General features: G+C 38.4%; 1 protein-coding gene across 3 annotated transcripts; it reads right to left on the bottom strand.

Moving 5' to 3' along the window:
- Positions 1 to 169: 169 nt before the first annotated feature.
- Positions 170 to 13,396, bottom strand: hpcal1 (hippocalcin-like 1). Of its 3 annotated transcripts, none has more exons than XM_055186580.2 (4): positions 13,310 to 13,396; positions 6,426 to 6,865; positions 1,692 to 1,797; positions 170 to 1,486 (listed from the first exon to the last, which is right to left on the bottom strand). In XM_055186580.2, exons 2-4 carry the CDS (start codon positions 6,801 to 6,803, stop codon positions 1,386 to 1,388), a joined length of 585 nt encoding a protein of 194 aa, XP_055042555.1. In that variant the 5' UTR covers positions 6,804 to 6,865; positions 13,310 to 13,396; the 3' UTR covers positions 170 to 1,385. The 3 variants fall into 3 exon arrangements, with proteins under 3 accessions (XP_055042555.1, XP_055042553.1, XP_073712231.1); XM_055186578.2 differs by lacking the exon at positions 13,310 to 13,396 and adding an exon at positions 11,311 to 11,600; XM_073856130.1 differs by lacking the exon at positions 13,310 to 13,396 and having other exon boundaries at positions 6,426 to 7,199.
- Positions 13,397 to 15,618: the final 2,222 nt, after the last annotated feature.

Raw genomic sequence — 15,618 nt, forward strand, 5'->3', positions numbered from 1 at the left:
TTGTGCCAAGCCATGCCAAAAGTGGTACCGCCAGACCCGGAGATCCGCTGAATGGCCTCCAAAACGGCAAGAATCAAATGTTTAACTCCAGGGGAGCTGGAAAATGAGCATATTTTCAAAAAAAGTGGGGTGTCCCTTTAACAAGCACTAAAAAAGTCAACACCAATGATTTAAATGGCAAATATACAATATACTGTATCAGTGATTTATTCATGCAGTACATTTTTCATTCGTAAGGATGCGACATTTACACCGTTTGCACCAGTGCTTTGGCTTCACAAAAATATGGCTAGACGTCCCATTCTCAGCTGCATTATTTTCAACCATCATTGCTTACAGTACAATTAACACTGGACGAAATTAGAAACGACTCATAAATCGAATATATCCAGTACAATATTTGTTTTGGCATTGCACTTTAGAGCAAAAATATGAGGAAAAAATACAGAAAAAGCACAGAAATACCACACATGCATATAAAGAAATTAAAAGCAGTACCCCCACAAGTAAAACAATAAGAAAATACTTCCCTCCATTAACAAAACCTGCAGACACATATTTCAATAAAATTAAAAATGTTTTACTACATTTTATAGCGCTACAGCTTCTGTGTTGTTTTGACACTGGACTGGAGAAAGGATGAGGGAAAACTAACCACCTGTCTGTCATTTAATCTGCCCCATATGGCCAAATGAACAACAGTGTTAAAATATTAATGACTAAACCACCATAGCAGACCCAATGCTGATGGCTTCAGTTTTTTACTTCCAAGGCTTTATGGAAAAGCCAACCAGGTTTTGAATATATGCTATTGCACTTGAAAACAGTTCAACAATATTACATCTTAAATCATTTACTTAACTCCTGAGAACAAACACTGCCAAACGTGCTCCACTTCTGTAACAATACATTAAGAGTAATAAGCCGGATAGCAACACTTGCTCCAAATGTAGCTAGACCACCTGTAGCACAAAATGGCATTCGGCCAAAAGACACCTGATGAAAGCACTACGATGAGCAGTATTTGCACGTTTAAGACATGCTCAGGCAATGTAAATGGTGTTTTGGAGTGGTTCAGATTAAGGAATGAGAAACTACACTTCATGTTTTGGCCAAATTAGCGAGATTTGCAGACTATTTACCATCCTTGCGTGGAATGCAAACAGTTAAAAATATGTTTTTTGGTCATCCCTTATAATGCAAACAAAGCCCATGCATTATACATATCTCATCAATACAGAACATGCTGGAATACTGATGCTTAAACTGTTAACTACCCTTAAACGTGGAGAAAAGTATGTAGTAGTTCGTCACTTCGAATGTTTCGGTCTTTTCAGTGAGCGTGTGAGTAACTGACTTCCTGTCAGCTGCTTTTAAACCTGTATTTATAACTGTCGAGAGGTGCTGCTTTGGTCAGACTGCAGTAGTCTGACGATAGAAGGGTCACTCTTGGCACCTTTGATGAATTCCTCAAGAGAAAGTCTGCCTACAGAATGAGAAAAAAACCATTTCCACAGTTCAGTCCAAATAGATTGTTCTGTAAAAATATTTTTCCAAAAAAAAAGAGAAAATTCTGGATGCTGAATAAATTTAATTAGTTAGATCTGTAATTCAATTCTATTAACAGTTTGTGTTCGAGTTACATTAAGATTAACGGTGAGTGGGAGACGGGTCTCAGGAGGAAGACTTACCATCATTATCTGTATCCATCTGTCGGAAAATCTTGTCTGTTCGTTTCTCTGGAGTTGACTCATCCTCGGGCATCTTCATCACAGATGACACCATTTTATAAATTGCCTATAAGATTATCAAACATATGTTAGTCGTAAGAAACCATATGATGAGTTCCGAAGCAAAACCCTCTAAGTGCGTCTGACATGTTTTCTTTTAAGAATTTTTTTATCAGACTCTGAATGACGTGGGATTAAGTGGATTTAAAGCGAACGCATTTGATGAATGTATAATATTATTATCTAATTTTTGACAGAGGTGGCGTTTAGCAGCTTTTGCATCACACCATTATATCTTCATTATACACTATTTACATACTTTCCATTGTCTCTTAAACTGCTGTAAAAATCAATATCTGTAATCATTGTAAAATAGCCATCTATGTTATTAACACTGGAGTCAACAGTCCCTTTGAAGTAGTGAACAAAGCCTTTGTGTTTGGCCACCGTTTGTGGCAAGACCATATGGCCTGTGGAACACTTGATTGAGGAGATCTGTTTATTCAGGAGGTCTGTATCACCAAACATTCGACTGAGCCAATATTGATATGGAACAAGCTGCTCTGAAATCAATGACTTGGGAAGCAAAATGCAGAATTCGAATTAAACGTAAAACGAGGACGTAATGAAGAAAGTACTTGACTTGTTTGTCTTACAGTTTGTCTAAGAATACACAGTATAGCTTATGCAAAAGCATTCATTTGTACAGTGCACAGGCAAAATAACAGCTGGCTGCTTGATACCCTAACCAGCTGTGGAAAAAATGAATTATATTAGGCCTTAGGCCATGGTTACATGATGATGATGTAGTGAAAAACTTAAAAGTTTTTTCTTTGTGTTAAGAATAAGCATTCTTTTTTGCAGGGTTTCTCCTGAATTGAATGTCCATTTGGTAAGCAATGTTAGGCCAATGTATGGCACGTTACATTACGACAACGCATGGTGTGTTGCGTTGCAGTGTTTCTATGGCAGGGTTCTGAACCCCACCTTTCCCCAATCACCCCAACAAAATGGTAATCAAGTAGGCTTTATAAACAAAAATATGCAAATATTTTAGCACTTTGCATGAAATAAGACAAAAGTAAATAATAATAATGCAACTTTGTTTGCATTTTGTATCTGACAAAAGTCATCATACTTTCTTTTCGGCTGGGTTTTTGGTTGATTAGGTCCACTGTCTGTCTTGGTTTTCTCTGCTGGTGCAGAATCTCCAGTTTTCTTTCGATTCCGTGTCACCAATTTATGCATTGTTAACTTTTATAGCGCCTCTCCACATTAGTTTTTGTTGTTTTTTAATTAACATTCCAATGTTAACTCATTATTTTGCGTTACATTTTATTTACAGTCTGATGTTTTTTTAAGTTAGGCTTATATTTAAATGTGTTGTTTTGAGTATATGGTCAATAAATAAAGGAATTAGATATGGGCACAAAAATGACTAAATTTACACCAATTTGTCACGCCCCAGTTGTAATGTTCCTATTCCCCACCAGTGGGGCCCGCCCCACACTTTGAGAAACACTGCATTATGGCAACGTAAGGTACGTTACATTGTGGCAACTTGTGGTATGCTACATTATGGCAACGTATGGTGTGTTACATTATGGTAATGTAGTGTATGTTACGTTAGTTCAACATATGGTGTGTTACATTAGGCCAAAGTATGGTATGTTACCTATGCCAGTGTATGGTGTGTTACTGTGTTACGTTGTGGCAACTAAGGGGGCGTGCACACCAACGCTTTTACGCCCGCGGCCGGCGCATGTTTTCAATTGTTTTCAATGGAAGCTCAGCGTTTTTCAAATAAGCCAGCAGCTAGCGGTTTTCTTCCGCGCCGAAAACCGGCGCCCGGCGGTTTTTTCACGCTCAGCGCTGAGCGCCGAGAGTTGAAAAATGTTCAACTTTGGAAAAAAAGCTCCGCTCGTCAATGTCAGTTCTCACGCTGCCGTCCAATCACAGTGGAGGTGGGGCGGGACAAGTATCACAGCAACCAACCGTCTCGCAGCTGACGTATCAGAGCTACCAAAGCGCTTAGCTGAAGAAAGCTGGCACTCAGCTGAAAAACAGCTGGCATTCAGCGTCCTCAAGGCGTTTTCAGCCGCGTTTAAAAGTTTTGGTGTGTCCAGCCCCTAAGGATGTCACGGTACCAAAAATCTAGTATTTGGTACCAATACCACAAAAAGTACACGGTATTCGGTACCTAAGTCGGTACCACAGTGTGTAAAAGCAAGCATTAGTTTAATATCACTCGCATTGTTGCAGGATGAAAATAGTTATTAAAAACCCTTAACATTTTAATACTTCATTCAGTGACATTAGGCTACATTTTGCTGACAGGATGACTAAATGGCGATGCATGGTCGCCCATTTATAGATAGTTTATAATGTTGCAAACACAGCGTCATTAACAAATAACTGACTTACAAAAAACATTAACATCTAGCATAAAGTTAGCTGTTTACACGGCATTAATGCCAGCTGCCTCAAACAAACATAATATAGGGTCTGGGTTTCAGTATAAAATTAAGTTTTACAGTTTGTATATAATGTTAATGTGAATTAAAACTTACCTTGAATTATTTAAAGAGATCGGGGTGTCTGTCTTTCAAGAGCTTTGCCAAATTCTAGTGATTGTCGTTTTCGAAGCACTGCTTCATGAGGCTTCGAAACATTTACGAATCTTTTGTCTCGAATCAGTGGTTCGGAGCTTGTTTCAAACTGGCCCAAGTCACGTGATTTTAGCAAACGAGGATTCATTACGTCATAACCGTTTTGAAACGTTTCGAAAATCCGATGGTTCACCACTAAGGGGAGTTGATCACATGACCAGTGTCTAATATGTTAAGGTGAACTCGTGTCAGTTTTATTATGAAAGTTCATAAAACATTTATCCTTCTGACTAATAACACTGCCATTTTGTCTACTTTTTGTTTATAGACAGATTTAATGAAAAAAATGTGCATAATTAAAAGGGTAGTTAGTTTTTATGATTTGTTTGCCCTAAATAAAACTAAAAACAAGTAAAAAATTTTTTTTACATATTATAATACAAATCTTGCTATTATATTTTTAAAAAAAGTGTAAAATGCTAGGACATATCTGCTTTTACACTATTTTGACCATCAGGGGTCACCAGCGTGTGTGGTGTTTCGAACTGCTTCGAAAAACTGAATCAATTTTCGAAGCAATTGGTTCAATTGATTCGAAGCTTCGAAAAGCTTCATTTCTCCCATCACTACCAAATTCTATGTTTGATAGCGACAAACTACTTAAGAGATTCCTGTGTGCTCAAACGAGGCGTTCTTCGTCTTCTTTAACTCTTGTGGAGCGTCAAATACACATGCGCGTATATGCTGCCCCCATCAGTCCCGGAAGAGTATCGCAGGCTCGGTACCTCTGGTACCAGAGAAAGCAGGTACCGTCATGTTTAAAAAAAATTGGTATCGACTTGGTACCGAAGTATCGGTTCTCGTGACATCCCTAGTGGCAACGTATGGTGTGTTACATTATGGCAACGTATGGTATGTTACATTATGGTAACGTAATGTATGTTATGTTAGTTCAACATATGGTGTGTTACATTAGGGCAACGTATGGTATGTCAGTGGCTGTTTCTCAATTCCAAGAACGCAAAGAACGGACTTGCGTTCTCATGGAGATTGGTCTTGCCAGGCGACCTCAGAAGAACAAAATCAGAAGATCGCGAAAACACAGAACGCACTTGTGAGAATTGAGATGCGTGCGATCTTCCTGTTGGTCACCTGACCTCCGCCATTGTTTTGCCGCAATGACTTCTGGGGCGTAACGCGATTTCAGCACGCAAGTCTGCATTTAATGCATCCTCGATATCAAGAACACATCCGGGTATTTTCATGCGTCCTCTGTACTTGCGTTCTTGAGAATTGGAATGAACTAGGGTTACATTAGGGCAACGTATGTTGTGTTACATTAGGCCAACGTTTGGTATTTCACCTTAGACCAGTGTATGGTGTGTTACATTAGGGCTACGTATGATATGTTACATTTGGGTAGGGCTGTCAAACTCAAGGCCCCTCATTTTATGCGGCCTGCAAGAGCTTATAAATTATTTTAATAATGTGACCCACAAGAGCTTACAAATAATGTTACTGTTATAATATATTTTTTCATGCATTTAATTGATACTGTTGATGATTGCCGGAAAGAGAATGAGCAGAAAGCCGGGCACGCGCGCACTGTCGCCAAACTAAGCACAGTCTCTGCTTTTTCCTGGCAAGCTTGCACATTCATCAAACAAAACAGATACAGAATGATGAAAGGTTGGTTGACAAAATCCTATCCTGCGAGGAAATGTTTTGCGTTGTCTAGCTGGAATTTGCACATAACGCTTATATTTCGCTAATGTCTGATTCACAAATGAATGACTAGTTTAAAAATTTGATAACTCGCGAATTGAAGGATCACATGCAAAATTTTGTCTACTTGTTGGAAAAGCGTTAATAAACACAGTCCCGTGGGCTGGTCATGCTTCTGCATGCCTAATAGGCTAAATCAACACATGCTCATGATGTCACCATTACCACATATTCACGTTTACATAGTTTACATGAAGACGACATGGCGTTGTTATCAAAAACATGCACTTTGACACGTGTCTTCAAAAGTTTGTGTTTTCAGGACCCCAAAACACTGTAGGACACAGTATAAGAGTCTTACCTGTACAATCTCCAGCATTTCAGCCCGGCTGATGTATCCATTCCCATCCAGATCGTACATGCTAAACGCCCAACGGAGCTTCTGTTCCAGGCCTCCACGTGAGGTCACGCTCAGAGCAATAATGAACTCCCGGAAGTCAATGGTGGCATCACTATTGGTGTCAAAGGTGCGAAAGACGTGCTCCGCAAACTTTGAAGCATCACCGTATGGAAAGAAATTGGCGTAGATTTTCTTGAACTCCTCAACCGTTAAGTGACCGGATGGGCAGTCCTTGAGGAAACCTCGGTACCACTCCTGGAGCTCATGGTCTGTAAACTCCGTATTCTCCCGTAGGTCGTTCAGAACCTCAGGGCGTAACTTGCTGTTCTGTTTACCCATGCTGAAACTCTTTTGCAGACTTTTTCCAGATCCTTGCTGCTCGCAGAGTTTGCCTGTTAGCACTGTGCACGAGCACAAAGAAACAAAAGAGCGACTTAGATATTTTTAAACCTAAATTAGACTCTTTTATACCTTCTACACTGGCAACAAAAAAGATTCACGTTTTCTCAGTCAGATGTTGGTTTCAGAATAATGGAAAATGTGTAACCCTTCCAAACCGAAGGAGTGGATACTGGTATCCATGGAAACCATATAAAACCTAGTTAAGGTGAGAATTTATTGCCTCCTTCACAGTGGGGGAGGAAATAAGGTTAAAGGGGACGAGGGGAGCTGAAAAGCATACGGTGAGGGATTCAGAGATGCTAATAGTCCAAAACTGTCAGTAGACAACCTTAGCAACAGTACAGGCAGGTTGGGTTACCAGGGAGATGTCGGAAAGATGTGTTTTTTTACATGTGTGTGGGTAATTTAGAACAGTTGGTGTTTTTACTGTACGTGAGCCTATGCTCACGGCTTTAAGAGTGGGCATAAAGTGAGGCACGGGCAGATCTATTTACACAAATCATATAAAGACCATATAAATGTGAGGGCGGCAGGAATGGTGAAATTTAATGATAGGTTACGTAAGTCATAAGCAATCAGTCTTTTCGACTATTTCTTCCTATTGCAATCTCTCCATCCATTTCTGAATTGTCGCTTTGTCCCATATAGTTCCTGTTTTGAATGTATTGTTTATGCTTGTTTTTGGCTCTATATTTTGGTTTTCAGAAACATACCATGAATAAAACCACTGCTAAATAAACTCTCCCTATTGAAAAACTATGTTGCATAAAATGAGAATTCTCAATTTCCAAAAATCCCATAAATGTCTGTTTGTGCGCTTGCATTTTTACGTAAAAAAAAAAAGCTTTATATAAAGGCTGCACTTTCTTAAGAAGCTACTTCATTTCCTCTTTTACTTATTTTTACTTTGTAGACGTCATGTCCACCTCTTTAAATAACGTTTTGCTCAGCCGGCTTCTTTGCCAGGGCTATTACAAACCCGGCTCCTCCCTAGGTTGGAGTCACATGGTTGAAGCTACTGGTCTGGCAGCACGCAGGCAGATATAAACATGGGCGTAGCTTTCTGCTCGCTCCCCTTTCCCCTCAGACAGTCACCAAGCCACAAGAAACCAAGAACTTTCCATTCTGAAGAAAAAAAACATTAGCTTCATGTGCTGCTGTCGAAGTGAACAATTATGAAACAAGAAGGGTCTCTAGGGGCCCCCAATCCAGCAGAAACATCTCACAGAGGGCAAGGGCAAGTATATTGAGCTGAGATTCAGGCACACATGTTCTCTCTGAAAAGGAGCTAAAATGAAAGATACTGTATGATGAAAAGAGTGAAAAGTTGAGCAATTTTCAAAAATTTAATCCGAACAGACCGTCTAAGTATGAATTGTGGGTGGAGAGCAGATGGTGTATTACTGTATGCTCCAATACCTCACGATTTAAAGCATCCTAGTCAAAAACCATAATGCTTTACAAATGATGATTTTTCATAAATGATACCAGTGACACTCACACACTCTGATATAAAAATATACTGTTATTATGTAATACTGTTCTTACATAAACACTTAAGGATGAAAATATTTGACCAAGAAAACCCAGCTCTAGTCATTGTGATTTACAATTTTCTACAAATAATCATCCTATACATGTTCTGTAAAGAATGTTCTGTGAAAAATATAACATCGATATGGCCATGTCAAAGATTGAAATCAACATGAAACCAATGAATGAAACCAGAATATCGTGTCACAATAAGTTACAGCTCCTAAAATGCTTCTTGTGACTAAACATTCCTCTTTGACTTTCACACAATTCCTGGTTTCCATTTTCACTCCCGGTTGGCTTAGTTGCACAAACTTGTCTTTGCTAGCCCCATTACCAGCTCCAAACCATCAACCCTGCCAGTCTGGCTAAGCTGACTGAGCTGTTGTGCCTAGCTACCAGATTTCACACTTACACGACATGTTTCCTTCAAGCCGATGAAAGAGTAGACATCTTCCCTACAAAGCCCTACAGTTCAACCAGTACCCTATATTTACATTTATGCATTTGACAGATGTTTTTTTCTGTAGCGACTTACAGTGCAATTAAGCTATACATTTAATAAAGTTTTAAACATAGGTTTGGGAGGACTTTAGTCCCGTCAATCATCATTACAAGCATATAAGCAGCAATGTTGTGCTTTCCCAGCGAGAATTCTTTCGGCATCCCTACTTCTCCCCATCTCTGCGCTTTTCCTCCTCTATGCAATTCTACTATGTGTGTGTGTGTGTGTGTGTGTGTGTGGAGGTGGGGTTTGAGCTCATAGCTTATGCTGCGTTCCAGGCACGTTTTTGAGCTCGTAAATCACGACTCGGAACTGGGAGTACATCGATCTAGTACGAGTTCATGGGTGGGAAGTCAAGGGTTTGACCGCCGTTCCAGTGCACTTTCACGGGTAGAAGGTTGGAAAAACACGGGTTACAGGTTTCCTGGAACGCGGGATTAAAGACGAGCCTTGGGTTCGAGCCCCCTTCAAAGACAGCAAGCCAAGTTTATTTACCATTAACTATTAGACTGAATAAGCAGGCAAACTCTCTGGGAATCAAACCCATGATCTTACCATTGTTAGCACCATGCTCAACCGGTTAAGCTAAAGGAAAGCATATTTTATTTGCAAAACGCTTTCTCTTTTGTCTCTTAAAGAGCACATATTGTCCGATTTACGTTTTTACATGACGCGAGTTATCGTCTCCAACGTAAATCTTTTTTCTTGGACTACAACAAACACACGGATTGTAGGCAACAGTTTACTTCCTGGGTTTGGTGATGTAAACAAGACAGACATTATAATAATTCCTCCCGCTTCGGACTCACAGCCTGTAAGTTAACTCCTGTTAGCGACCGAATCTTTCAAACATGGTAAGGAGCGTCACATTTCCTGCTGACGTCTTAGGTATTCAGGCCAATCACAACGTACAGATTAGCTGACCAATCAGAGACACAGAGCTTTTCAAATCCATGCGTTTCAGGAAGAGAGTAAGATCTGGAGCTACAAAAATGTACGGTATGTGGAAAATAATGTGTTTTTTAACCATAAACCACGTGAACACATTATATTATACCAAATACACAAAATAACGTTGTTTTTTAGCAATGACATAGGTGCTCTTTAACAAGTTTTGTCTAAGTTGTCTGATAACAAAGACGAGTAAGTTGGCAAGCGTTTATCCTCCCACTCAGAGCCAAAGCAAGGGTAGCTTGGAATAGCATGTGACACATTTCGTTTTATTACATATCATAGCAATTTAACATGCAGTATTCATTTTTTCCCATACTTTTAAACATCAGTTCCATTAACTCGAAGCGTGTGTGTGGGCTGATGTAAAGCTCATTAAGCCTTATTTTCCCAAAGCAACCTAACAGGTATGCACCTTGACAGGTGTCAAAGCATCAGTAGAACAGAAAACCCTGTCTTTCTGCTGCTCCAGCGGACCATAAAATCACATGAAAACAAACAATCCGCTTGTACCCTCATCTGAGCATCCCGAGTATTTTCCTGGAAAAGCATGTCGCTAAATGTAATAGTGTCATGAGGTCATTGCCCATCTTCCATTTAGGGGATGAATTCACAGAAGCCATTTACCCATTTTGGTTGTTATGACCAGAAATCAGACCGGACGTGAATGAGAGACAGAAATAAAGGCTCAGGGTTCCCGAGGTTAAGTGTCACAGAGATGATTGCAAGGCTTCATGGAGAGAGTTGATTGGAAAAGTGGAAAGCCAGATCTCTTACCCCTGTTGTGATCATGCTGTTACTCACTAGGTGATCATAACTCATAACCTCTAGGTGAACATTACAAATGGCAACATACTTACTTGGGAGAACAACTTACTGTTCGTCTCAGACTCCATTAATCAAATGGCAATAAAAGATGAAGCACTGTAACATTTCAATAACCTTAGGGAACTATGACATGCAGTATAAATGTAACTTCAAAACTAATACGTAAACAATGAATTATATTCACGGGTAATATTAGTCATTTTACTATACATAGAAGTAGGAGGGCGTATGTAGGCTACTGTATGGATAAAGGGAAAAATTATGTGGGAGTAAAAGTAAAGTTGAAGGTTGTTTTGACTGGGCATTAAAGTCCAAGACAAAACAATAAACGTATTTTAACATAATATTAAACTAATAAACATATTTTTTCACAAATTTGAAAGAAACGACACTGCCACACCTACCATCGTGTAATACCTAACACACTGTTTCAGATATCTATTTCTTTAACAGTATTTATCGTGAATTTGATTGTTTTTGTGCTAGTATTAGGAACTGTATGTTCATTCTCAGGAAGCAGATTAAAAACCGCTATCACGCAAATAAACACATAGCGCACAGGAAAAACATCATAGTTGATAAAACACAAGAAATGATGTTAAAAGGGTTAATAAACATTTAACTTACCAATACAAATTAAAGAGAAATCTGTAAAAATGTCTTGGTTGAAGACTTCAGCCAGTCTAATCCTAAAAAAGGGGTGTTCTCTTTCACAAAACTTTCAACATTTTCGCTGTATGGAAAATCCCAACCATTTTTTTCAAAAAACTATATAAAACTACAAAAACGTATTCCTATTCTGAAAGTCGAAGTGTTGACTTAATACAAAAGGATAAAAAAGTTACAAATAGTAAAACGTTCTGCACAATCCATCTGAAACGCGCACTTGAAACCTCAATTGAGTCAGAGACCTGACACCGCACGAGCCCTGCTCCGTTGTCAATGGACGAGTCCATGGCTAAACTTTAGGGGACACTCAAATTTAATACATTTTACAAACGCGTGTTTTATCTTGTAGAATTCGTTATATATATAAAAATATATATACATTTCGCAAATAGGTAATTTTATGTATACAGATATTTTACGTCTGTTGTCTAAACGACATCAGTGCTGTTATATGGAGCAGTCCAAACACTCTGAGGTAGCCTACAGCAGATTGTAACTGTTTGTTGTACTGTATAAAGTGTAGGCTACTCACTCCAGGAAATTTTCTTTTCTTTCGTTTAAACGTCCTTTTTTGTCGAAAGATAACCAGAAAGACGCGACCACGTAGGTTATCTGCCTAGTATAAAATTAACTTACGTCGTCTGTAAGTTAATTTTAAACTTCTTCAGTATAATTAAGGTTGTGTCAATGGTTTGAAGTAATATGCAGTGCCTTATCTGGCGAACTCTACCTGATTTACCTGACATAACATCTGTAGCACAGCAACAAGAACTCACCAACGAAACATCCTTGTTTTCACTTTGCGTTTGACTTGTTTATAAATTTCGGAGTTTTGCGTCAGAGTTGACTTGCGAGACATATCAGACGAGGGCTTGTGATGGAAACCCATACTAAAATGTTTTTTTTTTACATTTCCACATGGAGTTGACTTGCGAGACATATCAGACGAGGCTTGTGATGGAAACCCATACTAAAATGTTTTTTTAACATTTCCACATGGGGGCGGCAGACTTGCGTAGTGATTCCAAGAAGCCTTTGTGTGTCAGCTCTTTGTAGGCTGTGGCGTCGTATGGTCGTCGTTGGGTGAACTTATTTAAAACAAAAAGTATACATTTTTTGAATTTTCATGAAGACATTCTCTTCAGCAGCATTTAGCTCACATGAACCTAACTAACTGTTCATCTGTATAACAGTAATTTAAAATAACTTATAATGAGTAGCCTATGAATCAGCAAATGTAATGCATTATTAAGAAAGCGTAATAATATGAAACATAATTATATGAAACAGTTATAAATGACTAATAAAAAAACAAAACAGCGCACCTAAAACTTTCATATATGCATCTCATTAATTATTCTTATACCACGAGTCTGTTGAATGCTGCATTCTGATTGGCTGAGAAATGTTCTATGGGTGTTGATTATTTTTCTGTAAACCGCACACCTATCTTTTCAAATGTCTTAAAAATAGGCACCAGAGCAATGTTTGTGGTAACCGTGGTATAAGCGGAATAATTGACTCCGGTCCTTTTGCATTACCACCTTGGTGTGCATTATTTTCTTATAATTCAATGGCCCGTCGTCAATTATTCCTTACAAATACAACAGTCAAATGATAGTTTTTATGTGACGTCACGCACTTAGAGGAACGCACGGCGGGCGGGCAACTGCCATCCGCAGGTTGAGAAGTGAGTGATTTCTTGTATTGCCTAAATAAATACGGAATAGTTGTTATGCAGATGCCCACGTGGAAACAATCTTGGGCTATGTTTCTATGAAATACCGTCAGAGAAAAGGAAGGAGCTGTATGTGAATAAACGTAAACAATGGCAGCCATCGATTTACTTGTATTTACAGTCACGACTTCATCGGGGTAACTTCGCGTTAACACTGATATACTAATTATAACATTTTTACCATAAATCATATCCATTACTTGTCTGTCATTTTCTTACCTGGATTGTTGTCATGTAAGTTACCGAGGCAAGCAACTACAGTAATTAGATACACTAACTGCTAAAATTAGCTAAAGAGCAGCAGTATAGGGGTCGTTTCAAAAAGGACATGATTTTTGAAAAAAAACTTTGGAAAAGGGAGTCGGGCCTAGTACCAAAACACACTTGTAGCCAATCAGCAGTAAGGGGCATGTCTGCTAATCGTCATCGTTGCCTGGGTTGGGTATGTGTGGGGCGGTTCTATCAAAAGAAGGTCCAGATTGTATTGGGGTTGAGGCGTGTTTGTTTAGGTGATTTCAGATGTCAACATTGGCTCTCAGAGTTCATGCACCCCGCCTTTAAAACTTGAACTCTTATTTTGTTTATTATAAGATGGAAAACTCAGAGTTCCCCTCATTTTAGGGTTAACATACCTTTTTATATTAAGCTCATTCAGTTCGCGTTTGAACTTTTAACTACAGCAGAGGATTATTCTATAGGGCTCTTTACACTGGAAATTGTTAACTAAACACCAGGTTAACGGAATCCTGGGTTATCTGTTTTACGTTTCACACTGTTCATACTTAACCTGGGGTTAAGAGATAACCCTGGGTATTCATAATCTGACGTTTCACACTGTGCATTCCTAAAAAATGAGATTTGGACGTACTACATCCGCCATGTTGATACATCATGTGACATGCGTCGTCATCACGTCAAGTCATTCTAGCGCGAAAACAGCCGCATACCTCTTCTTCTTAATTGGATAACTCCTCTCCCGGGGCATCATGGGATAGTGAAGTGTCCGTCGTATGCACACTTCAAAAAGTAACCCGAAGTAGAAGGTCATCCAGGGACTTTTCACTTTATTTTGGAATACTATGAATTCGGACATATTACTCCTCGCCTACTGCTTTTCACTCCTATATGGAAGTAGACGGTTTCGGACGCAGCACTAGTGTGAAACAATCTTTAACCTAGGGTTAAAAGCGGGGTTTAGAACGAAGATAACCCAGGGTTAAGCGCAGTGTGAAAAGCCCTTATGTCTACTCAAATGTCTAATCAATTGACCGATTTACAATCAGTCGCAGACCCAAACCGTCAGTGCGACAGTCCACCGAAGAGTTCACGTGCAGTAACAGTCTCTACCTTTTCAGATAAAACAGCAAACATTTGTGGATCATTGAAAACTTTTTAACTCATTCACCGCCATTGACGAGTTATCTCGTCATTTATGAGTTCATATTTCACTAATAAATATGCCTTTTTGGACGAATTTCAAAGTGAAAGTGTAATACCGCTTTTATCCACCAGATGGCGCCAAATCGAATTTATCAAAAACGGAAGTTAAAAAGATTTAATGGTTATTTTAACTGCCTTTATGTTTGATAGTCATTCTAAGTCTGATCTCTAACATAAATTCCTTTACAAAAACGCAATTTTTTAAGCTTTTTGCTCAAAATGTTGTATTTTTGAAGAGAAATATCCATATTTCAGTGGTTAAATTAAGTAGAAAAAGTAAATATATAATGAAACGTTTTTTCCCCATTTTGTTTGTTTGTTTGTTTGTTTGTTTATTGTTTGTTTGAAAGCAGAGGGTGTGTTCTTTAATTTAATATAATTTGTATGTTTATATATTTATAGAAAATGATTTTTCCTGCAAGGAATTTTGTGAAAATTTTGTTAAAATCACAAAAATGCAGGTGGGCAACTTTTCTCAAAAAGGCTGGCGGTGAATGAGTTAAAATATGCCCATATCTTTGTCTATGCCAATGCCCTTGTCAAAGCTTTTGTCCATGCCTAAAGGACAACAACTTTGACGTTTGTTCCAAATAACATGACATCAGAGCCACAAATACACCAGAACATAGTTTTAAAGTTTTAAGTTATCACAAATAGTTTTAGTCTCTATTATTCTGACCAAGTTTAAATCATTACAGTCTATTGCTATGGATCACTGCATATTCTCATTACTATTGCCATCTATTACAAAAATCACACTGTATTTGATTCATAACTAGGCTAACTGTATAGAGTTTTCTCAAGCAAACCAATTTTAAAAGTTATTGAAAAATATTGGTTCATTTTGGTGTAGACAACATGTAATAAATGTACAAGCAATATGAGCCAATGGTCTGTTATGGTCACTTGAATAAATCTTGCTTCCCCACAGACCCCATAACTCTCATATATACATAATATCCAAGATAAGCAAATATATGCTTGATATTTACAAAATATTAGTGTTTTGAAATAGTTAAAATAGAAGATAAAAAATAAACCTTTAAAAATATTACAATCATCCCTAGTGTAATAATCATATTTAAATA

This window comes from Misgurnus anguillicaudatus, chromosome 18, assembly GCF_027580225.2.
Source record: "Misgurnus anguillicaudatus chromosome 18, ASM2758022v2, whole genome shotgun sequence".
Classification (NCBI taxonomy): domain Eukaryota; kingdom Metazoa; phylum Chordata; class Actinopteri; order Cypriniformes; family Cobitidae; genus Misgurnus; species Misgurnus anguillicaudatus.